The sequence below is a fragment of the Entelurus aequoreus genome, linkage group LG18 (assembly GCF_033978785.1).
Source record: "Entelurus aequoreus isolate RoL-2023_Sb linkage group LG18, RoL_Eaeq_v1.1, whole genome shotgun sequence".
NCBI classification, from domain to species: domain Eukaryota; kingdom Metazoa; phylum Chordata; class Actinopteri; order Syngnathiformes; family Syngnathidae; genus Entelurus; species Entelurus aequoreus.
In genome coordinates this window covers 17,307,133-17,331,714 of record NC_084748.1, presented here as the reverse complement: position 1 = coordinate 17,331,714, position 24,582 = coordinate 17,307,133, and the positions used below count along the sequence as shown (strand labels likewise).

At 40.1% G+C, this 24,582-nt stretch overlaps 1 protein-coding gene across 12 annotated transcripts in view; it reads left to right on the top strand.

Moving 5' to 3' along the window:
* fat1a (FAT atypical cadherin 1a) overlaps positions 1-24,582 on the top strand; it is a 172,947-nt gene that overhangs the window by 107,304 nt on the left and 41,061 nt on the right. For 11 of the 12 annotated variants that reach the window (XR_009821845.1, XR_009821846.1, XR_009821848.1 and 8 more), the window contains 8 exons: positions 950-1,225; positions 1,718-1,928; positions 2,559-6,632; positions 9,258-9,454; positions 9,537-9,690; positions 12,414-12,647; positions 17,697-18,083; positions 23,718-23,932. Coding sequence is in view for 8 of the 12 variants with exons in the window: in XM_062026646.1 (XP_061882630.1) it covers positions 950-1,225; positions 1,718-1,928; positions 2,559-6,632; positions 9,258-9,454; positions 9,537-9,690; positions 12,414-12,647; positions 17,697-18,083; positions 23,718-23,932 (5,748 nt within the window). In the remaining 4 variants the exon portion in view is untranslated. The remainder of the gene's footprint in view (positions 1-949; positions 1,226-1,717; positions 1,929-2,558; positions 6,633-9,257; positions 9,455-9,536; positions 9,691-12,413; positions 12,648-17,696; positions 18,084-23,717; positions 23,933-24,582) is intronic. The other variant, XM_062026640.1, reaches the window with a different exon arrangement.

The following is a 24,582-nucleotide window of genomic DNA, read 5'->3' as shown; positions in this document are numbered from 1 at the left end:
AAGCATGGCAGCATAATGGTGTAGGGCTGCAAAAGTGCTGCCGACATTGGGGAGCTGTGGTTAAATGAGCGAAAAATGAAAATGAATCCTAAAATGTCCATGCCAAGTGAACATGTCCAAATAGGGTAGTTGGTGTGACTATTTAGTGTAATTATTGCTATTTATTGTTATCTTAATGCTCTTTGGGGCGGTATAGCTCGGTTGGTAGAGTGGCCGTGCCAGTAACTTGAGGGTTCCAGGTTCGATCCCCGCTTCCGCCATCCTAGTCGCTGCCGTTGTGTCCTTGGGCAAGACACTTTACCCACCTGCTCCCAGTGCCACCCACACTGGTTTAAATGTAACTTAGATATTGGGTTTCACTATGTAAAAGCGCTTTGATTCACTAGAGAAAAGTGCTATATAAATGTAATTCACTTCACTAAATATAATTCACTTTGACTTGGATTGATGTTGTTACTGGAATGCTTTTGAATTCCTCCATGATAATATCACTGGTGGATACGGTTTGTGTTAAGACACCGTGCAGTCTTCCATAGGGGCTCCTCAGCAAGCCACTTGCCCTCTTGAAGGAGTTTGGACTCCTTTTGCTGGAAAACTGACATAATCATTTCCCCAAAAATTAACCGGAGCCCCACGGTACCAGCAGCACTCGTGCAGCCCTGGACCATGACCAAGACACGCTTCTCTTGCTACTCACTTGTGCTACCAGCTTTTTAAACCATGATGACTGTCTTGACTCATTTTCAGTGGTAGAAAAGCAATACCGCGGAATACTGAATTGTGAGGGTTGTACTCACCTTTGTAAGATACTGTGAGTGAGTGTAAATCCATATTTAAATGGTGTACCACCCACTCATGCTCCGAAGACGTGGCACGTAATAAATCAAAATAATGCTTAACTTCAGTGAGCTGATGAATATTGACGAGTCCCACCTTGTCGTCCCCGCAGGTGCTCATCCGCGTCATCGACACCAACAACCACCGGCCGCAGTTCTCTCGGGAGAAGTACGACGTCAGCGTCCCTGAGGACACGGCCGTGGGCACCGAGGTGCTCCACATCGACGCCGCCGACCAAGACGAGAAGAACAAGCTGACCTTCACTCTGCTGAGCAGCACCGATCCCTTCAGCCTGAAGAAGTTTAAGTTAGACCCAGGGACGGGCACGCTATACACCGCCGAGCAACTGGACCACGAGACCATGCACAGCCATATCCTCACCGTCATGGTAAGGAAGGAAGTGTGTCCAGTAACATTTCGCTGTTATCATACCGTGAACTTTCTGCAGTATTCCATGGCCGTTTTCTTTTAGGGGTGATAAAAAAGTGTTTCACAGCAAATTAGGTCATAAAATCAGACCCTCATCGACTTCTGTAAGGCAGCTTTAGAAGAGAAGAGTCCATAATCCTTCAAACATTCGCCAGCATATTCAAAAAGTGTGTTTTTCTGCACATTTCTTCAGCTTGAAATTACACAAAAAGTCTCAAAAAAAGTTTTTTGTGGTCTTTATCTTTTGCCTTAAAAATGTTTCATGTCCAAATTCATTCATACTCAGGATTTACCCTAAATGGTGGAGCCCCGCTCCAAAAAACCATAAAAACAAATGTGTTTTTTACATGAAAACAAACTAAAGTAATACACTGTATGAATGGATCTATATAGCCAATTATGTGTGCACTCAATTGTCCTTAAGTGGGCTAACGATGTTGTCTTTGTCCAGGTACGAGACCAGGACATTCCAGTAAAGCGGAACCTGGTCCGCGTCATCGTCACCGTGGAAGACGCCAATGACAACGCGCCCTGGTTCATCGGCACGCCCTACTCAGGCCGCGTGTTCGAGTCCGCCGCCGTGGGCTCAGCCGTGCTGCAGGTCACCGCCCTGGACAAAGACAAAGGGCAGAACGCTGAGATCAGCTACAGCATCGTGTCAGGTATTTGAGTCGGAGTGTTTCTTATACTGATCGGCTTTCATTGCGTAGGACTGCTAATGAAGTCAGCTCGCTAAAATGTGTGAGTCATGTTGACTTCTGCTGCCTACTGGATCTTTTTCATGAATGGAATAGTTAAGTCCAAGGAGGGCTTTGTCTGGACTTTCCAAATATGTCAACCATTTGATCCACCCTCCATTTTCTCCTCTGTAACCTTTCTAACAATCAAACACATGCAGCCATTGTTTGGCTGTAATGACTGTGTGTTGACTAGATTTCACTCAATACTGCTATACAAGCTGTGCATTGACTACTCCAAAGTATAAGCACGTTTATTTCTGTATTATTGTCCCTTGACAAGATGTAATATATAATGCTTACTGAAAGGTGAGTGGAGTACTGACTTTTGTCTGTCAATGGCCTCATGTACTTAACATGTAACGTGACCTAAATAACTTAAACCTTGCTGCAAAAAATTTGTTTAAAGGAAACAAAATCTAACTTCTGAGAGAACATGCTATTTTCCATTATCAATTTCAGCTGTGATGTTGTTGCTAGCCAGCCAGAAAAGAGTTAAAAGCAGGTTTATCCCCACAGCTTTAACTGAAACTCGTTTTCTCCGCCTTCTTGCAGGAAATACCGCAAACTCCTTTGCCATCGACCCCGTCCTCGGAACCATCACCGTCGCCAAGGAGCTCAATCGCAGCAGCAAGACCCAGTTTGAACTTGCCGTCAAGGCGTCAGATAAAGGAGTGTCCCCTCTCTCGACCACCACCACCGTTCACATCCTGGTGACGGTTTCCGACAACGCCGCCCCCAGGTTCACTGAAAAGGAGTTCTCCGCTGACATCAGCGAGTCCGCCGTCCCGGGAAGTTTGGTCAGCTTGATCACAGCCATGAGCCAGTCGTCCGTTTTCTATCAGATCAAAAGCGGCAACGTCAACAACGTGTTTGATATAAACCCCAACTCTGGTGTGGTTGTGACCCAGAAAGAGCTAGACTACGAGACCGTCGCTCAATACAGGCTCATCATTCAAGGCACCAACATGGCCGGACTTGCCAGTAACGTCACGCTTGTCGTTCATCTGAAGGATGAAAATGACAATGCTCCAATTTTTCTCCAGAGGGAGTTCAAAGGAGTCATCAGCGAGTCCGCTCTCATCAATAGCATTGTCCTGACGCAAGAAAACACCCCTTTTGTCATCCGTGCCTCAGATGCTGATCGCGACCACAATGCCATGCTTATCTATCAAATCGTCGAGCCTTTCGCCCTTAACTATTTCGCCATCGACTCAAGTACTGGTGCTGTCAGAATCACAACCTCTATGGATTACGAGCAAAGGAGCATTTACCATTTCACCGTCCAGGTTCACGACCTGGGAATGCCACGCCTGTTTGCAGAGACGGCGGCCAACGTGACAATTGAAGTCATCAACGTCAACGACTGTCCACCGGTGTTCAGCCAAGACCTTTACGAGGCGAGCATTGTGGTGCCTACGTACAAAGGAGTTGAAATGATCAAAGTGAACGCCACAGACTTGGACTCTGGACCCAACTCCAAACTTCTGTTCTCCATCTCCGAGGGTAATATTGGTGAAAAATTCAAAATTGATGTAAACACGGGCGTCATTTCCATTCAGAACGTCACCCACCTCAGGAGCAGATACGAACTAAAAGTAAGGGTTTCGGATGGAAGATTTGCCACTGTTGCCACGGTCAAGATCAACTTAAAGGAGAACAAAGAAAGCAAACTGAAGTTCACCAGAGAGTCCTACAAAGCCTCAGTCTTAGAGAACTTATCAGAGAAGAAAACCCTCGAAGTAATCGCTGCTGTTGGGAACCAAGTGAACGAGCCTGTGTTCTACAGAATCTTGAATCCCGACAGGCGATTTGAAATAGGCCGAACATCTGGCGTTGTTTCAACCACTGGAATAGCATTTGATCGTGAAACACAGGACTTGTTTGATGTTGTTGTTGAGGTCACTAGGGAGGATGTGTCCGAAGAAGCCGCCCACGTCCTGTTAACCGTGACAGTGGACGATGTCAACGACAACAAGCCTATTTTTGTCAACCTCCCCTATCACGGTCTGGTCCAGATGGATGCAGAGGAAGGCCAGGTCATCCGGCAGGTTACAGCAGTCGACAAGGACCAGGGTCGCAATGCGGAAATCCACTACGAACTAATGGGTCAACCAGAACACTTCCAAATCAATCCCTCTGGTGAAATATCTATCAAAAAGACATTTGACAAAGAATCACTTGACACAGACTTTGCTGTCATTGTCGTGGCGAGGGATAACGGTGATCCTGTGCTGTCTTCAGAAGTGGAAGTCCCAATAAGAGTAGTGAACAAAGCCATGCCTGTGTTTGAGAAACCATTTTATAACATTGAAATCCCTGAAAACATTCAGGTGCACACACCTGTCCTGCATGTGCAGGCCACTGATTCTGAAGGACCTCGCATTGTTTACACTATCTCTGAGGGAGATCCCTTCAAACAGTTTTCCATCGATTTCAACACAGGCGTTCTCCACGTTGTCCAACCTTTGGACTTTGAGATGCATCCGGCCTATAAATTAAATGTAAGAGCCACTGACTCGCTGACAGGGGCACACACAGAGGTTTTTGTTGACATCATCCTGGAGGACATAAACGATAACGCCCCAGTGTTCCTGTCAAAGTCCTACCATGCCAACATTTCCGAGGCTTCTGTCATCGGCACGTCGGTCCTACAGGTGTATGCCAAAGATGATGATACTGGCAATAATCGAGAAATATTTTTTCAGTTGGTAGAGGAAAAAGGAAAGAGCTCAGATTATTTCACAATAGAACGTCAAACAGGAATTATCTCCACAGCCCAAGTGCTGGATCATGAGGAGATCCAACAGCACAATTTGAGGGTCCGTGCCACCGATGGAGGAGTACCCTCCCTCTCTCGCGACGTCATAGTGACAGTTGACGTCACCGACCTAAATGACAACGCTCCTATGTTTGCAGAACCCACTTACGAGGCGACCATCAGCGAGTTAGCCTCACGTGGACACTTTGTCACCCAAGTCCAGGCCTCGGACGCTGACAGCTCTGACTCCAAAAAGCTGGAGTTTGCCATCATCTCTGGAAATGACGATCAGAACTTTGCTATTGACAAACAGAGGGGCGCTATCGTCATTTCCAACCACCGCAGGCCGCACATGCAGCCCCTGTACAATCTCAATGTTTCTGTGTCAGATGGGGTTTTTAGAAGCTCAGCCCTTGTTGTGGTCACAGTCATTGGCGCCAACTTCCACAACCCCACCTTCTTTCAGGTGGAATACGCAGTGGAACTCGTGGAAAACTCACCTTCAGGGACCTTGGTGGCAGAGGCTAAAGCGACAGATGATGACGAAGGCATTTACGGGCAAATAACGTACCACATTGTCAATGACGTAGCAAAGGACAAGTTTTCTGTGAGTGACATCGGAGAAGTGTTCACCTTGGAAAGTCTCGACCGTGAGAACTCCGTAGAAAAAGTCATTCCAATATCGCTCATGGCTAAAGACGGAGGCGGAAAAGTGGCCTTTTGCACTGTCAATGTTGTTTTAACAGACGTTAATGACAACGCCCCACAGTTTAGGGCAGCTGAGTACAAAGTCACCATCGCATCAGATGTCCCAAGGGGAACGTCGGTGGTTAAGGTTGCCGCCTCAGACATGGATGAGGGAAGCAACGCCGACATAGAGTACTCCATTGAAGCAGACGTGGGAAATGTGGAGGAAAACTTTGAAATCCATCAAACCACCGGGGTCATCGTAACAAAAGAGACTCTCATTGGCCTTGAAGGCGACCTCTATGCGTTCTTTGTTAAGGCAAAAGATACTGGAAATCCACCCAAGCATACAGTTGTCCAGGTTTACATACGCATCGTAACGCCCGAGACGCCAATTCCCAAGTTTTCTGAACCTCATTACCGCTACACAGTTGCTGAAGACCTTCCCATCGGCACAGAGATTGATGTTCTGCAGGCAGAGAGCGAGCAGCTACTTTTGTACAGCCTTGTGAACGGCAACACGCCAGAGAGCAATGAGAATGAGGTGTTTGTTGTGGATAGAGACACCGGGGCCTTGAAGCTTCAGAAAAGCCTTGACCACGAGACTACTAAATGGTACCAGCTCACCTTGCGAGCACAAACCAAGCATGAAAGCTACGAGATAGCCGCATCTGTCAACGTAAACATACAAGTAAAGGATCTTAATGACAACAAGCCCGTCTTTGAGTCTGACCCTTACCAGGCAGTTGTGGTGGAGAACCTCCCAAGTGGAGCGCAGGTAATCCAAGTCAAAGCCACCGACCTGGACTCCGGCACCAACGGGCATTTGGTCTACAGCCTCGACCCTAAGCAGAACTCCCAGGACATCTCTGAACTTTTTGCCATCAACAGCCAAACCGGCTGGTTGACCACTTTGAAAGAGCTGGACCGTGAAAAGCTTGCCGAGTATGCCGTCGTCGTCCTCGCCACGGACCAGGGCGATAAAGTCCAGCACGTGACCGACACCAGAGTGGAAGTGACGGTCGCCGACATCAACGACAACCCGCCCCGCTTCACCGCGGAGGTCTACAAGGGCACGGTCAGCGAGGACGACCCTCCTCCCAGCGGGGTGATCGCCATCCTCAGCACCACTGATGATGACTCAGAGGACATCAACAAACAAGTCAACTACTTCATAACAGGTGAGTTTTTATTAGTGACACAGAAAGACCGCTTATGCTACATAACACTAACCCCTTTCACACAGCCCTGAAAAGCCAGACTCTTTGTCATGTTGCGGTTCCGTACGAAAAGACCCTACACTGAATAGGGGGTGGACCTGGTAATTTCCTGGTTTCGAAAGTGGTGTTGTAGTTGTAATAGAGGCGGGCGGTGTTTGTGTGAAAGCGTATTGCCTAATGCCGGGACCGGAGTCTTGACATTCCTTCCGCCCTGCTGTGTTGTTGGTGATTGCTATTGTCTAAAAAGTATCTCATCTGATTGCCTTTTGCCGTATGGTTGTGTGAACATATGCGCATTCATGCCCCGATTCTGTGTAAAATGCACACATGGCTGATCTCCTATGATGGTTATTGTGACCAAAATGATCACGTTATCATTATATCGTTGAAGGTGCTCAAAAAGTACTTACACAAACACTGAACATTTCCAACCAACTTTTATTTAAAAATGATTAAATAAATACACACTTAATATAGTTTTTTGGCAGAAGAAACATTAAATACTGTAGTTTAGCTTATTTGCTCAGGTAGCAATGTGTTCATCCAAATTTAGATTGGGGTATGTTTCTTAATGGAGAAAGATCATCTTTTGTATTTATGTTAGCATTTAGGATAGCTAGCGGGTTCATGAGTGTGGTTATTAATCATGGTTTTTCAATCATTTTAATTTAAAACACGGTTAATAATTCATACAATTTATCGTTTAACGTGCCTAATTTGCGTTATAACTCAAAAATGTAGAATATATGTAGAATATATTTATATTATTCATATATTATATATTACACTACCGTTCAAAAGTTTGGGGTCACATTGAAATGTCCTTATTTTTTAAGGAAAAGCACTGTACTTTTCAATGAAGATAACTTTAAACAGGTCTTAACTTTAAAGAAATACACTCTATAAATTGCTAATGTGGTAAATGACTTTTGTAGCTGCAAATGTCTGGTTTTTGGTGCAATATCTACATAGGTGTATAGAGGCCCATTTCCAGCTACTATCACTCCAATGTTCTAATGGTACAATGTGTTTGCTCATTGGCTCAGAAGGCTAATTGATGATTAGAAAACCCTTGTGCAATCATGTTCACACATCTGAAAACAGTTTAGCTCGTTACAGAAGCTACAAAACTGACCTTCCTTTGAGCAGATTGAGTTTCTGGAGCATCACATTTGTGGGGTCAATTAAACGCTCAAAATGGCCAGAAAAAGAGAACTTTCATCTGAAACTCGACAGTCTATTCTTGTTCTTAGAAATGAAGGCTATTCCACAAAATTGTTTGGGTGACCCCAAACTTTTGAACGGTAGTGTTTATATATAATATATTATATTATTTATTATTATTATTGTCTATTGTGAGCGAACTGTGATGCTGAATTTCCCCCAGGGATCAATAAAGTACTTTCTATTCTATTCCATTCTAGTCTAAAAACGTATTGCCGTATTTGAAAGAAACTTTCATGAAATGTCTCGAATGGGATAAGGAACAGTTGTTTAGATTTCTGGCCTGATCAGGATTATTTCTACTATGTTACCTTCTGTTTACAAGCTTCAACATTTGTGTGTGCGCATGCTAGTAGCCCCGTGGACACCAAGATGGTAAATGGTAAATGGGTCGTACTTGTATAGCGCTTTTTTACCTTTTTAAGGAACTCAAAGCGCTTTGACACTATTTTCCACATTCACCCATTCACACACACACACACATTTACACATTCACACACTGATGGCGGGAGCTGCCATGCACGGTGCTAACCAGGCCCATCAAAGATAGTGCATGACAGACTCCGTTTTCCCCCCCCTAGCCCCGCGGACACCAAGATGGTAAATGGTAAATGGGTCGTACTTGTATAGCGCTTTTCTACCTTTTTAAGGAACTCAAAGCGCTTTGACACTATTTTCCACATTCACCCATTCACACACACACACATTTACACATTCACACACTGATGGCGGGAGCTGCCATGCACGGTGCTAACCAGGCCCATCAAAGATAGTGCATGACAGACTCCGTTTCCCCCCGCTATTTATAGCTCAAAAATTCATGAGCAGATTTTCATCTAACCTTCAGGAAATGTCCGAGATGGGATAAGGAACAATTGATTACATTTTGGGGATGATCTGCATCATTTTCCTTACATTACAAGCTTTTACTTCTGTGTGTTTGTGTGTGTATGTGAGCGGTCTCGCCTCCACCCACAGAAAAAAAGGCAGAGGCTTCCCCTTTTTTGATTCTGCTGGAGGTAGGGCCTGGCGGAGGTCTGCAGTCTCCTTGTGCTTTTCTTTGACATCAGCATCTGATGCGACCTATGAAACACTTGTCGGACTGTGACAATTACTTTCAACACAACAGGGCAGGAGAAGATGCTATGATATTTGCTCCGAATTGACTTTCCTTGTTGGCGCTGTTTATGCAGAAAAATACCTGCAGGTTTAAAAAAGGTGGAATAACACCAGCATTTACATTCTGTGTGAAAGGAACTAATTATCTTTAAGAATGTTTGAGTTTGCCTCCTGCTGTTTAAAAGTAAAAGACGGTTCTCCATCCTTCTAAAGCTTTACATTTCTTTTCATCCCCTCACACAGCAGGGGACCCCCTTGGACAGTTTGCCATAGAACATATCCAGAATGAATGGAAGGTGTCCGTCCGAAAGCCCTTGGACCGTGAGACCAAGGACAACTACCTCCTTAACATCACCGCCAGCGACGGCATCTTCACTGCCAAGGCGGTGGTGGAGGTTAAGGTGCTGGACGCCAACGACAACAGTCCCGTGTGTGAGAAGGTAAATACACTTTTCCTCATATATTTTTAGCACCTGATCCCGGTATGTTCTCTTTCTCACTTGACTGTCCTTCCTCTCCTAGTCCCTCTACAGCGAGAGTGTCCCCGAGGATTCCCCAGCCAGCCGACTCATCTTGCAAGTCTCGGCCACAGACGCCGACATCCGCTCCAACGCTCAAATATTCTACGAGCTGCAGGGAGCCGGATCTGAACTCTTCTTAATGGACTCCGACACAGGTTAGGATTTGGCTATATACAGTGGAACCTAGATTTATTAAATCGTATAGTAAAGCAAATGTATCCATAAGGAACAATATAAATATGAATAATGGGTTCCAGCCCCCACAAAGGTCCATATTTTAGGTAAGGTTTGTACACTTTGAAGACAATATAATGTGGTATACGATACTGCATATTAAACAGACATAACAATGGGGTAATGGAGCAACTTTATATTTATTAACAAGTCAAAAGAACAAGTTGAACTGTGCTGTACGCGCTGCTCAGCCAACACAAACACAGAAGTTACTAGGGTGCCCTCACAAATGACCAGAAATCACAGATTGCCAAACTTAAACAACCATATTGCCATACTAATGAACATTTGAAAAAGTACAATCCATCAACATTAACATCAGCAAAGGAGCTGAAGAGAAAGCAGTAGACAGGGAGAGAGAAGAAAGGGGGTGAGGGGGGATGTGTGTGCGCGCTTCTGCCGATGAAGGAAAGGTAATGTCTGCCGCTGAATGAGAGGTAGTGTCTTTTCTCACCTGTGAATAATGTCTGCTCTGGTATATTTTTCCAGAAAAGTCTCATCACAATTAAAAAAGCCTGCTTCGTGAATTATTTCATACTTGTGAGCGTCATTATTGTACTGGTCATGCTGGTGAAATGGAAAAAAAACACAGAAAAAAGGCACACACAATAAAGCTCTGATTAATGACTGACTGTACTGCAATGTTCAGAAAGTGACGTAGAGGGCTCCGCCTCCTCACTAAATGGTTGCGCCTTGCTTTTTGCCTGCATGCGGAACACAAAATAAATGAATGAAGCGTTGGTACACAGAGACATGGTTCGCACACAAAGGCACATTAGGCTCGATTTAAAAGTTTGTACATCAAAAAAGTTCGCAAATAGAGGGGTTCGTAAATCAAGGTCCCGCTATACCTACATGATGGGAAGATCCCTGAATGTTCTGAACTCCTGTTTATATGCCTGTGTCATACTCAGCATAATTAAGCTGCACCATGTTGTTCTTCTGAAACAACAGCGCCTCTGCTGGTTGCAGCCGAGTCATGCGCTCCATTATCACTCAGTTCCATTAATCTACAGTTCCGCACAAGTTTCTTTGTCTTGGAGGTATTCCACATGAGGACGTCGGCTTGCATGGAGCCAACCACAACACCCTCGTGCCCAGTTATTTATTTACTAGTTCATTATTTTTTTGTGTGCAGCGAGCCGGGACGGTATCCCTGCAGGGCCACTAAGAAGTAAAAAAAAAAAAAAAAAAAGGACCAAGGCGGCACTAAAATTCAGAGTTGCACACTTAGGTTGAATTTATGACTGCTATAGTACTTGCTGCCTGCAAATAATGCCTTCTGGGAGAGTCCTTAAATCACATGCTGGCTACTTGGAAATAAAGAAGGGCGGAAACAATAGGAGTTGACCTCTCTCTACATGTATTTTATTCAAATAATGCAGATTTATTATGAAGTCAAATTTAGCTGCAATATGTTGGGACCTTTTGGCTAATTTTTTTATTTTTATCATATTACACTCCACAGTCTCCATTTTGCAGCAGCGTTTCATTATCTTGCTACCCTTGATCTAAAAAGTCCCGCTACCGTTACAGGAGGCCCTCATAATCCTACACTGCGGTTGTTTGTTAAAGGTGCGACTGATGCATTTAATGCAGTTTGAATTTTCACAGTTTTGCTTGTATAAAATATATTATATATTAAATATATGTTGAACTTCTGGACTGCGAAACAAAGCCCATTTGACGCACAATTTCAATGGAAATAGGGTCCAAAATTTAAAAAATAATAAATAGGGCAACAAGTCTAAATAAAACGCCTCTAAATAGAAGTGCAGCAACATATTTAACTATTTTTAATGTATTAACTTTTGTTCTTACCACTTAAAATGCAAGTTACCATGTATGTTTGACGTTATTTAAAACACGACATGTCTTTAGAATTTAAATAATTCATTTATTCCTACTCAATGAATATTATAGTAAATCTTAACACCTTTTCTATTCACGTTTGAAAAAAAATATTTATTCGTCAATGTATTTCATTTTAGCACAGTAGTTTTAATATTGTATATTTCGAACTTGGATTAGTTAGTCAATGGTTTGATAAATATTAATCATTTTTATTCATAATTATATAATTTGTCAGTACATTTCATTATAGCATTTTAGCACATTGGTTTTAATATGATACATTTTACACTTGAATTAATTAATGGATGATTTATTAATTATTAATGATTTTTTAAAATGTTTTATTAATATATAAATAATCACTATTTGTCAATACACATTTTAAAATAAAATACAATAAAAACATTACAATTAAAAATACATTTAGTTTTACTATAATATATTTCACACTTGGATTAATTAATGGATGTTGATAAATAATTTAATTTATTTAAATTAATTTTAGCACCGTAGTTCTAATATATTATATTTAATTATTGGATTAATTAATGGATGTTGATAAAAAATAATTTATTTTAATTTATTTTAGCACTGTAGTTCTATTATAATATATTTCATAGTTGGATTAATTAATGGATGTTTTAATACATAATTAATTGTGTCATATTTAAATTATTCATGTATTTTCCTGCACAAAATAAAGGACATTTTGTTAATGAATGAGAGGAAAAGACATCAATCACCTGTGTTAAACGTGTGTAATAATTTTTTTCCACGTTTTCCATCGCAGGCGAGTTGAAGACATTTAAGCCGCTGGACCGCGAGGAGCAGGACGAGCACAGGTTCAAAGTTCGGGCAGTGGACGGTGGCGGGCGCTACTGCGAGGCCGACGTCCACATTGCCGTGCGCGACGTCAATGACAATGCTCCGGAGTTCTCGGCCGACCCATACGCCTTCCCCGTCTTCGAGAACACCGAGACGGGGACGTTGGTGGCCAGACTGCAGGCCAGCGACGCCGACAGCGGTAAGAAATGGTCTTCATGGTTGTGTTTTTACAGGCAGCAGATGACAGTAAAATGTCCTTTAAAATTTGATGAAATATGTCCATAAAAATTGATGGCTGCTCTTTTTTAAAAAAATTTTATGACATTCTGCTTTGTCCAGATGTTTGTTAGAAGGCCAAAACTTTTATCTACAGTTTTATACGTTTTTTTTATGCAGGCTTCAAGTAAAATATATAAAAAAATAAGGCCATTTAAAAGGGTCCTGAAATGTTTTATGATGTATTATTATTCCCTTTACTATACTAAATTAGCTACAGTTACTTCTACTGTTATTGTATAATTGCATCTAAAAACTTTGTTTTTAACAACTTTTGGACCCCTAAAGGCTTCCAAATTGATCACTTTGGTTTTGGAACATATTTTACTGAGCAATCTTGTTAATAGCTGCCCTTTTGACGTTGCATTCAAATCTTACGTCAAGAAAAAGCCATTATTCCACATGCATTAAGTATGTAGGCTGTGTCCCTGTGCAAAGGCCGTTATCTTTCCGTTACACATTAGTGACAATAAGCAGTGAGGGGAATTTCATGAATGAGCAAACCCTCTAAAATTAAAAAGCTCATTACACTCTAATGGAATTCTTACCTCTCTTCAAGCCGAATGGGGGAAAAAAATGCATTTAATTTACATGTTTGGAGCACGGCCATCATAGTTTATTAATGTCTTTGCCACTGTCTAATACAATAAATGCACTAAACATGCATTTAAATCTAGTTGAAAATCCATTAACTCTAATTGTGTCCATTTGTTTTTCCTAAGGAAAAATAAGAAATAGAAATCATCTGTTCCAGGGTCAAACTGTGGCCATCAAGACTAAAAAATAAAGTTGTATTTTTTTCCTTCAAGGGAAAACGTTATTAAATAAAAATCCATTCCTGCTTTTTGTTTATGATTTAAATGAGACTTAAATACACAGAAACACACGGATATCTTAGCTGGCTTGTTTTAGCTTTGAGGGCGGAAAACCAAGGCATTCTTTATCTAATTTTTGTAACATTCCTAATTGTCAAACACGTGTAAAAGAAGTTAACCGCCATAAAACGAGTTTGCTAACATGTGTATGGCGATGTTGGATATTTAAAGTAAAAGTAAAGTACCAATGATTGTCACACACACACTAGGTGTGGTAAAATTTGTCCTCTGCATTTGACCCATCCCCTCTTTCACCCCCTGGGAGGTGAGGGGAGCAGTGGGCAGCAGCAGTGGCTGCGCCCGGGAATCATTTTTGGTGATTTGACCCCCAATTCCAACCCTTGATGCTGAGTGCCAAGCAGGGAGGTAATGGGTCCCATTTTTATAGTCTTTGGTATGACTCGGCCGGGGTTTGAACTCACAACCTACCGATCTCAGGGCGGACACTCTAACCACTAGGCCACTGGATTTCCTTGTCTATTGCTCGAAATCCATTTTTTTGTGTGACTTATGACATTTATTTTTGGTAAAACTACAAATTGTACGACTTCAGGGAGTTTGACAAAGTTCCTTTGAACGATTATGACATGAATGAATGCTAACTTAATTAATTCAGTCTTTTTTTTTTTTTTTTTTTACAAGAAAACGTCTCTCTAAATGTCCTAAACTCTTGCTTCATTAAGCAAAATAATGTTACGTTTGGACATCCAACATAGCTAACGTCATACTCTTCTTCTTTGGACATGTTGAGACAGACTCAACAGCGCCTCACCAGGCGGAAGTTGAGTAGTGCACTCTAGTTTGACTGCACTCTTATCCATCCATCCATTTTCTACCGCTTGTTCCTCTCGGGGTCGCGGGAGGTGCTGGAGCCTATCACAGCTCCATTCAGGCGGAAGGCGGGGTACACCCTGGACCAGTCGCCAGCTATTGTCAATTCTTCAGGTTTCATGCACTCCTCCTTAGGAGAAAAAAAGCTTGTTATCGTCCTTCACTATTTGACACGTCATCCCAATGTGGACCTCTCCTTCCCGGCTCATGCTGTTAACGTGTTTGATTGTTAGCCACGTGGGCGCCGTTAGTGTCTCTGAGGTCGGCCCGTCAACAAGACAGACAGTCTGCATGATTGACCTTGATCTAGGATAAAGTTCAGCAAGTCCACATTCCGGTATTTGATTCGGCTTTTATCGCACTTCTTTTGCTGATATCATGTTGCTGTGTCTACCATCTTGCCCTACAAATATGTACAACGTCTTTGTACAAGCAAAACATTGACATGTTTATCTAAACATCACTTTGTAGTTAGCAAGGCTAGAATACTCCACAAGATTATTTTATTTGGGATGTTTTTTATTAAGTTCTAACAGTCATTGATGTTACAGTTAAACTAGTTTGTGTATAATTTATATGTATTAGGCATTTCAAGTGATTACCTTTATTTATAAATGTTTTTGCTATTGTTAATTATTTTGTTTATGTATATATTCATTTATTTTATCAGGTAACTAAGTATTTTTTGTTGGTATTTACAGTATTTATATATTTTAATGTTATTAATTTAAGTATTTTGTATATTTTTGCATATCATTTGTATATTATCTGAAAATCATTGTAAAATTATATATTTTATTTATTTAACACAAAATAATTTTTTATTTATTTATTTTTTTTTTTTTTTTACAAATTTAATATATATTTTTTCTAATTAATACAGTATTTTTCTTATTTTTTTGGGCCACAACAGAAGTATAAAATAATGACAAATTAGATTAGGTAAAAAAAACGTGTTGCTGGCATCAAATTGTAAAGTTGATGATTATTTGCAAAAAAAAAAAAGTTTATCAGTTTGAACATCAAATATGTTGTCTTTGTAGCATATTCAACTGAATATGGGTTGAAAATGATTTGCAAATCATTGTATTCCGTTTATATTTACATCTAACACAATTTCCCAACTCATATGGAAACGGGGTTTGTACATGACTGTTCGCATTTTTGCATTTTACCCGGCGTCATTATTTGTAGGCTTGATGTAATATCCTGCCTCCTTTCTCAAGTTATCTCGCTATATGTTAGATTTGCAACAATTAGCATGCTGTCATTTTACAACCATTTTGTTAGGCTATATCACTTAAGCACCTGTCCCCTATGTCTCCAGATGTTGCCATAATAATTAACACAGGCCGCTAAAATGGTGGATGTTAGCATGTTGGCCATTAGCATTAAAATATTGTTGGACTACTCCGATGCAAACAATTCCTTAAGGGACATATTTGTTTTACTAAAAGCTGCTACTTTTTCCCCCAGCTTTGTACTCTGTGGCTTATACAAAGGTGTTGCTAATCTATGGAATGGATTAAGTAAAGAAATCAAACAATTTAACATTTTAAGAAACTGTTCAAACTCAAAGTTGTGAAAAGAATCCTGATAAAGATCTTCAACCTTATTAAAAAGTAGAAAATCTTATTTTTCTCATAATGGATGAATAAAGAAATTATTGACTTTTCTGTTTTGTTTGATCAGCCGTTTTACTGCCGTGTTACAGGCACGGTTTGGAATCAATTAAGGTATGTAAAAAAACATATACATAATTTTTCTATGTAAATATCTCTTTTTACAATGTACCGGTATATATCTGCGGCTTATCGTCCGGTGCGGCTAATATATGAAAAAAAAGTTTTTTCTTCTAAAATTTAGTGCGGCTAATATATGAAAACAAATATAGAGGTGTCCAATAATGGCTTTTTTGCCGATATCCGATATTGTCCAACTCTTAATTACCGATTCCTATATCAACCGATACCGATATATACAGTCGTGGAATTAACACATTATTATGCCTAATTTTGTTGTGATGCCCCGCTGGATGCATTAAACATTGTAACTTTACCATGAATTGATTAACGTGGACCCCGATTTAATGAAGTTGAAAAACTTATTCGGGTGTTACCATTTAGTGGTCAATTGTACGGAATATGTACTGTACTGTGTAATCTACTAATACAAGTTTCAATCAATCAATAAAAAACAAGGTTTTCCAAAATAAGAGAACAAATGCAACTCAAGTTATGGAAAAAAAATGGATGTTCTCCCTAAATGTGTTTGTCATTCTTGTTTGGTGTGGGTTCACAGTGTGGCGCATATTTGTAACAGTGTTAAAGTTGTTTATACGGCTACCCTCAGTGTTACCTGTATGACCAAGAATGCCTTGCATTCACTAATGTGTGTGTAAAAGCCGCATATATTATGTGACTGGGCCGGCACACTGTTTGTATGGAGGAAAAGCAGACGTGACGACAGGTTGTAGAGGACACTAAGGGCAGAGCCTTTATGGCAGGCCCCCAATAATGTTGTCCGGGTGAAAATCGGGAGAATGGTTGCCCCGGGAGATTTTCGGGAGGGGCACTGAAATTCGGGAGTCTCCCGGGAAAATCAGGAGGTTGAAACCGATACCGATAATTTCCGATATTACATTTTAAAGCATTTATCGACCGATAAAAAAAATACTTTTCCTTCTAAAATTTAGTGGGTGCGGCTTATAGTCCGGAAAATACGGTAAGTTACGTAGTCAAATGTAAACAAAAAAATATGACCGAAGAAAATACTAACCTATTGTTGTCCTACATTTATGGTCAGGATATAATCAAATCCACATTCACAGTCAACCCGGGAAACGGTTGTTTTTTATTCCGCCAAAGTCAGCGGGGATGGACTCAGACGTCGTAAACATGTTTCTCTGCATGGGTCGTGATAATGATAGTCGCGCAGGATGAGGCGCTAGGCTAATAAATGACAACATAATGGCATATTCCAAATTAGAGGGGGCACCTGCTAGAATGCATTATGATTATTATTGTGATCTATCTCTGTCTGGTTGGTGGGGAGCATGCTGCTAGTGGGAGGATGTGACTGATGACCAGATTTTTGTTGGGCATCACAGCTGCTGTTTATAAGATTGATGTTCAGAGTGAAAGCAAAATCATTCAGGAATCAATGTGTCGATCGATATGCATCAGCACGCGCTGTGTTTAAACATTCAAGCTGTTTATTTGACATCAGTCTTCAGCATCATGTCCTTTTTTTTTTTCTCCTCCCAGGCATCAACAGCGACATCGTCTATTCATTGATGGATTCCGCTGATGGCTTCTTCTCCATTGACGAGCTGACGGGAATAATAAGCCTGGAGCGCCCCCTGGACCGCGAGGTGCAGGCCGCGTACGAGCTGAAGGCCCGCGCTAGCGACAAGGGCTCGCTCCGCCTCTCCTCGGTGTGCCACGTTGTGGTCTCCGTCCTGGACATCAACGACAATCCGCCCGTCTTCGAGCATCGGGAATACACGGCCACCGTGTCCGAGGACGTGGCCGTGGGCACCCAAGTCCTCAGGGTGCAGGCGGCCAGTCGTGACATCGAGGCGAACGGGGAGATCGCCTACAGCATCATCAGCGGCAACGAGCACGGCATGTTCAGCGTGGATCCGCACACAGGTACTGCTCGCATTTGGCGAATTTCACGTACTGTAACCATATTTGTGAAGAGATATTGTTGGAAAAGTTGTGGCCGCCTAAATTATTTAGAAAAACATTTGCGCTATGTTTGCGAAAAATTCTGTCGAAGTCTGAATAGTGTTTATGTAAATTAGAGATGTCCGATAATGGCTTTTTTGCCGATATCTGATATTTTAATATTGTCCAACTCTTAATTACAGATTCCGATATCAACCGATACCGGTATATACAGTCGTGGAATTAACACATTATTATGCCTAATTTTGTTGTGATGCCCCACTAAATGCATTAAACAATGTAACAAGGTTTTCCAAAAATAAATCAACTCAAGTTATGGAAAAAAATGCCAACATGGCACTGCCATATTTATTATTGAAGTCACAAAGTGCATTTTTTTTTTAAACATGCCTCAAAACAGCAGCTTGGAATTTGGGACATGCTCTCCCTGAGAGAGCATGATGAGGTTGAGGTGGGCGGGGTTGAGGTGTGTGTGTGTGTGTGTGTGTGGGAGGGGGGTCGGGGGGGGTGTATATTGTAGCGTCCCGGAAGAGTTAGTGCTGCAAGGGGTTCTGGGTATTTGTTTATGTTGTGTTATGGTGCGGATGTTCTCCCGAAATGTGTTTGTCATTCACAGTGTGGCGCATATTTGTAACAGTGTTAAAGTTGTTTATACGCTACCCTCAGTGTGACCTGTATGGCTGTTGACCAAGTATGCGTGGCATTCACTTATGTGTGTGAAAAGCCATAGATATTATGTGATTAGGCCGGCACGCAAAGGCAGTGCCTTTAAGGTTTATTGGCGCTCTGTACTTCTCCCTACCTCCGTGTACCACTCTATACAGCGGCGTTTTAAAAAGTCATACATTTTACTTTTCGAAACCGATATCGATAATTTCCGATATTACATTTTAAAGCATTTATCGGCCGACAATATCGGCAGTCCGATATTATCGGACATCTGTAATGTAAATATATGTAAGATTCATTGGGCTAAATCAGGGGTGTCAAACTCCTTTTTATTGAGGGCCACATCGCAGTTATGGTTGCCCTCAGAGGGCCGCTTTTAACAGTGAATAATATATACAGTAGGAATATAAGTGTGTATATATAAAACGTGTATAATTGTGTATGTATTTGATTATTATGTCTTTTTTTATGTACGATGTACAAAACAAAATCTTTAGATTGTACTGTTAAATACTGTCAGCTCAATTTTACCATAGTATTTGCATTTTTTTTTACAGCATATAAAATAAAAAAGTAATCGGAATAAATGAAATGGAATAGAAAAACGGCACCACTATGTTTTTACGGAAAAATTCATGCTAGTTTTTTATATTGTAAAATCTTCGATTGTTGTGTTTTTAGTGTATTGTTACTGTACCGTATTTTTCGGATTATAAATCGCTCCGGAGTATAAATCGCACCGGCCGAAAATGCATAATAAAGAAGGAAAAAAACATATATAAGTTGCACTAGAGTATAAGTCGCATTTTTTGGGGAAATTTATTTGATAAAATCCAACACAAGAATATACATTTGAAAGGAAATTTAAAATAAAGAATAGTGAACAACAGGCTGAATAAGTGTACGTTATATGACGCATAAATAACCAACTGAGAACGTGCCTGGTATGTAACATATTATGGTAAGAGTCATTCAAATAACTATAACATATAGAACATGCTATACGTTTACCAAAACAATCTGTCACTCCTAATCGCTAAATCCGTTGACGTGTGTGTGTGACGATTGCTGATATACGTCTAGTCTCTTGCGTGAATGAGCTAAATAATATTATTTGATATTTTACGGTAATGTGTTAATAATTTCACACATAAGTCACTCCAGAGTATAAGTCGCACCCCTGGCCAAACTATGAAAAAAACTGCGACTTATAATCAGAAAAATACGGTATATTGAATAATGGTACAAAAGTTGACTTTACTGTAAAAAGTGTTACTGTAAAATGTTTGCATGAACAATTTGTTGGATTGAAATCATAAGTCAAGCAGATATTTAAGTATTTATCTTTATTTGAACAAAAACATTGTTTTGAAATGTATGATGATAAAAAATGTTGTTTTATTATTAGAGATGATTAAAGTGTAAATCTATGTAATTGCACACAGTGCATTTATTTTTGTAATACATTTATTAAAAAAAGATAAGGTACTTTATTAACACTTATGAATTCCACCCCTTCAGGGGCCACACAAATTGATGTGGCGGGCCAGATCTGGCCCCCGGGCCTTGAGTTTGACACATGGGGGCTAAATCGTATGTTTACGGCAAAAAAAATCAAATCCGCTAGTTTTTTTCCTAAACTATGTGCATTGCATATTTCATTCGTTTTTACAAAAACATCCACGATAAATTTGTTGAAAATTGTTTAAAAAAAATATATTTACGCTATATTTGATGATTGGGAAAACACGTGCTTTAGGTTGGTCTAAGACGGAATAATGCTTGAGTAAATGTATGTAAGCTTCGTTGGACTGAATTGTATGTTTAGAAAACCTTTAGAAAATCGGCTTGATTTTTTCCTAAAATTTGTGCAATGCAAACTTGATTCGTTTTTACAAAAACATCTGTGGAAAATTGTTTTTTTTTTGGAAAAAAAATTACGCTGTGTTTGATGACTGCGAAAAAAACGTACTTTACGTTGGTCTCAGGCAGGGGTCTGCAACCTTCACCATCCAAAGGGCCATTTGAGCCCATTTCCCACCAAATAAAACCCACGAGAGCCGCAAACTCAGTTTGACCCCTAAAATGAAGATAACGGCACTTATAGTTTTACTACACTTGACAAAGAACACGTTTTATTTGCTCTGATCAGCTTCCCGCAGAAGTTCCAAAACTACTCTTTTTTCGGTCATCTCCAGCTGGGTATGCTTTCCTAAATGCTGTGTGTTTGTTCTGGATATGTCCTAAACATTTGATTTGTTTTGTTGTTTCCTATTTACTCCCCACATATTAAGCACACACATGAACCAACCTCGTCAACAGTGAAGGCAAATTCATCTGTCCATGAAGCATTAAATGTCGTATTTTCCGTCAATGTCATTTTTATATTACGAGATCACAGAACTCTCCAAAATAACAACTGTAACATTAAAATAAAGTAACTAAAGAAAATAGAATTAATTAAAATTAAATAGCCGTTATTTATTGACATTTTGTGTCAAAAGCAAGCCAAAGGGAGCCAGGGCAGAGGCATGAAAGAGCCGCACGTTGCAGACCCCTAAGGCCATGTCCACACGAACATGGAGAGTTTCAAAAACGCATACACATTTTGTCCAATCAGAAGCCTGGAAAAAGCAACAACAGCGTGACTTGGTGGCATCACGCCTCCATTATGTTTATTTTAATATACTAGACCGGGGGTCGGCAACCCGCGGCTCTAGAGCCGCATGCGGCTCTTTAGCGCCACCCTAGTGGCTCTCTGGAGATTTTTCAAAAATGTATGAAGAATGGAAAAAGATGAGGGGGAAAAAAATCTATTTTTTTGTTTTAGTATGGTTTCTGTAGGAGGACAAACATGACACAAACCTCCCTAATTGTTATAAATCGCACTGTTTATGTTAAATATGCTTCACTCATTCGAGTATTTGGCGAGCGCCGTTTTGTCCTACTTATTTTGGCGGTCCTTGAACTCACCGTATAGTTTGTTTACATGTATACATTTCTCCGACTTTCTAGGACGTGTTTTATGCCACTTTTTCTGTCTCATTTTGTCCACCACACTTTTAACGTTGTGCACAAAGGTGAGTTTTGTTGATGTTATTGACTTGTGTGGAGTGCTAATCAGACATATTTGGTCACTGCATGCCTGCAAGCTAATCGATGCTAACATGCTATTTAGGCTAGCGATATGTACATATTGCATCATTATGCCTCATTTGTAGCTATATTTGAGCTCATTTAGTTTCCTTTAAGTCATCTTAATTAAATTTATATCTCATGACACATGTAATATGGCTTTTAATTTTTTGCGGCTCCAGACAGATTTTTTTTTTGTATTTTTGGTCCAATATGGCTCTTTCAACATTTTGGGTTGCCGACCCCTGTACTAGACGTACAATGACATGTACATTATCTTTAAAACCAGTCTGCGTTATGTACACAAAGCCCTGAGAACATTATGAATCTTGTTCTTTAGCATGCACGCCTGTGCTGCTGAAACCGAACACTCATAGAATTATAAAATATTTAATCAGCAACATGGTGATATATTCCATGTGCAGTGAAGTGTACATTATTTCTAAAATCAGCGCGCACTAAAGAGCCAAGGAAAATCTTTCGCAAGTTTAAGTGCCTAAAGCGCATGTGCCGCTGCAAAACTCTTGTGGCATTATAAAGCATTTAATCATTGATATAGTGATATATTACATGTGCAATGAAGTGTACATTGTCTTTAACATCACGCTAACAAGAAGAAAGCTACATCATGTTTTTTTTTTTAGTTGTTTGGTCGCTTTTTATGTGCGTGCCACTCTATCTACACGAATGGAAGCAACATACACGTAAGTTAGCTTCATGATCTGTCGTTATTAAAAACATAAGATAATGTTGCACCTGTCTTATGACACGGAGCAAAAAGTCTTTGTTAAAGTTATTTGTTGAAGACTGTGAAACTTTAACAAAAACATTGCATTAAGGAAGCAAAATTGTCTTGCTCTACAAAAAAACTTGTTTAATTTGTATGAAAAAATATGTTTGTTTTTTGTAAAAGATGCAAAATTTTCCTTAGTTTTTTTTTTTTTTACAAAAACATACATTTGATTTGTTGAATACTCTAAACTTGTACGAAAAAACATTGGTTAGTTTTTTTCGTAAAAGATGCAAATATATATTTGCCTACAGAAACACCCACTGTTTGTTAGTTTGACAAAATTGGTTTTTATCTAGTCTGCACTTTGTCTGTGTTATTATTATTATAATTGTTTTTTGTCTAGTCTGCACTTTGTCTGTGTTATTATTATTATTATTGGCTTTTATCTAGTCTGCACTTTGTCTGTATTATTACTATTATCATTATTATCGACTCATTCTAATTTTTATTTTCCTATTTTAATGATGTTGGATCTGTGTTGTTGTTGTTGTTGGGGACAAGTGTTGTAAATTAGCTTTGGCTACAAACACTATGATGCATACATTGGATAACTGTTCCAGATGTCTATGTTTTTGTATCTGTCCCTATTTCAAATAAACCTCTATAATAATAATAATAAAGAATTTAAACATTTATCATTTTTACAAAAAACTTAAGTTTTGTTTGTGGAAAAATGCAAAATTGTCTTTGTTACAAAAACAGATACGTTAGATTTGTTAAAGACTGTAAACTTGTTTGATTTGTACGAAAAAACATTAATTAGTTTTGTTTCCCGTAAAAGGCAGAAATGTCTTTGTCTACAAAAACACTACTGTATGTTGGTTTGACATAAACGTTGATAATTTGAACAAAACAACATACATGTTATTTGTAAAAGATGCAAAATTGTCCTTATTACAAAAACATGTATGTTAGATGTTGATGTTGATGGTTGGCTTGTGCAGGTATTAAAGTCACCATCTTTATCCTATCTCTTTGACCGCCCTTTTTGTCGTCAGGCGACGTCTTCGTGATCGAGCCGCTGGACTACGAGGTCTCTCACGAATATTACATCACCGTTGAGGCCACGGACGGCGGCTCCCCGCCTCTCAGTGACATGGCCACCGTCAACATCAACCTGACAGACGTCAACGACAACAGGCCCGCCTTCAGCCAGGACATCTACACGGCCGTGGTCGGCGAGGACGCCGAGCCAGGAAGGACCGTGTTGACGGTGAGGGGTTTGACACGTAAACAGCATCTTTAAGGACGGCCCCACTGCTGGCTGTCTTGTGAAGCTAATTAGCATACAAGTGCATGAAGTCAAAGCTAAAAGTGTCAGTTTGTTTACCTCCTCGGTGTCTTTTTGTTAGCTATCACATAGCAGCACCTGTGGCTAATCCCCATCTGCTGGCGAAGCTAATTTAGGACTAAAGCTTTTTTCCATTCACGCTCACTGCACCTTTTGTTGTCATGCGACGTCTGACACTCATCCTCATACGGCTTTGTTCAAAGTATGATGCTTTACTCATGAAACCCCCCATAATGCCTCAGGCGCACCAAATAATACACTTATAATCATACACAAGATATTCCTAGCAAACTGAAAACATAAGGGGGAGAAAAAACTAGTTATTGGGCTACAATCTAGGAATATTTATTTTGAGTAAAAAAAAAATTGCATTCAAATACATTTTCTCTCTAATCAAAATAGTAATTGACTTTTTAATGTATACTTGGTATTTTTCAACAATTTTCCCACCATCATTAAATTGAAAACATCTTTACATTTTTATCTTTTTAATTTTGTTCATACCTTAAATAAGAATAACCCAAGAAAAGCACATCACAAGTTTTGTTCCCTAAAAATCATAATTATTGCAT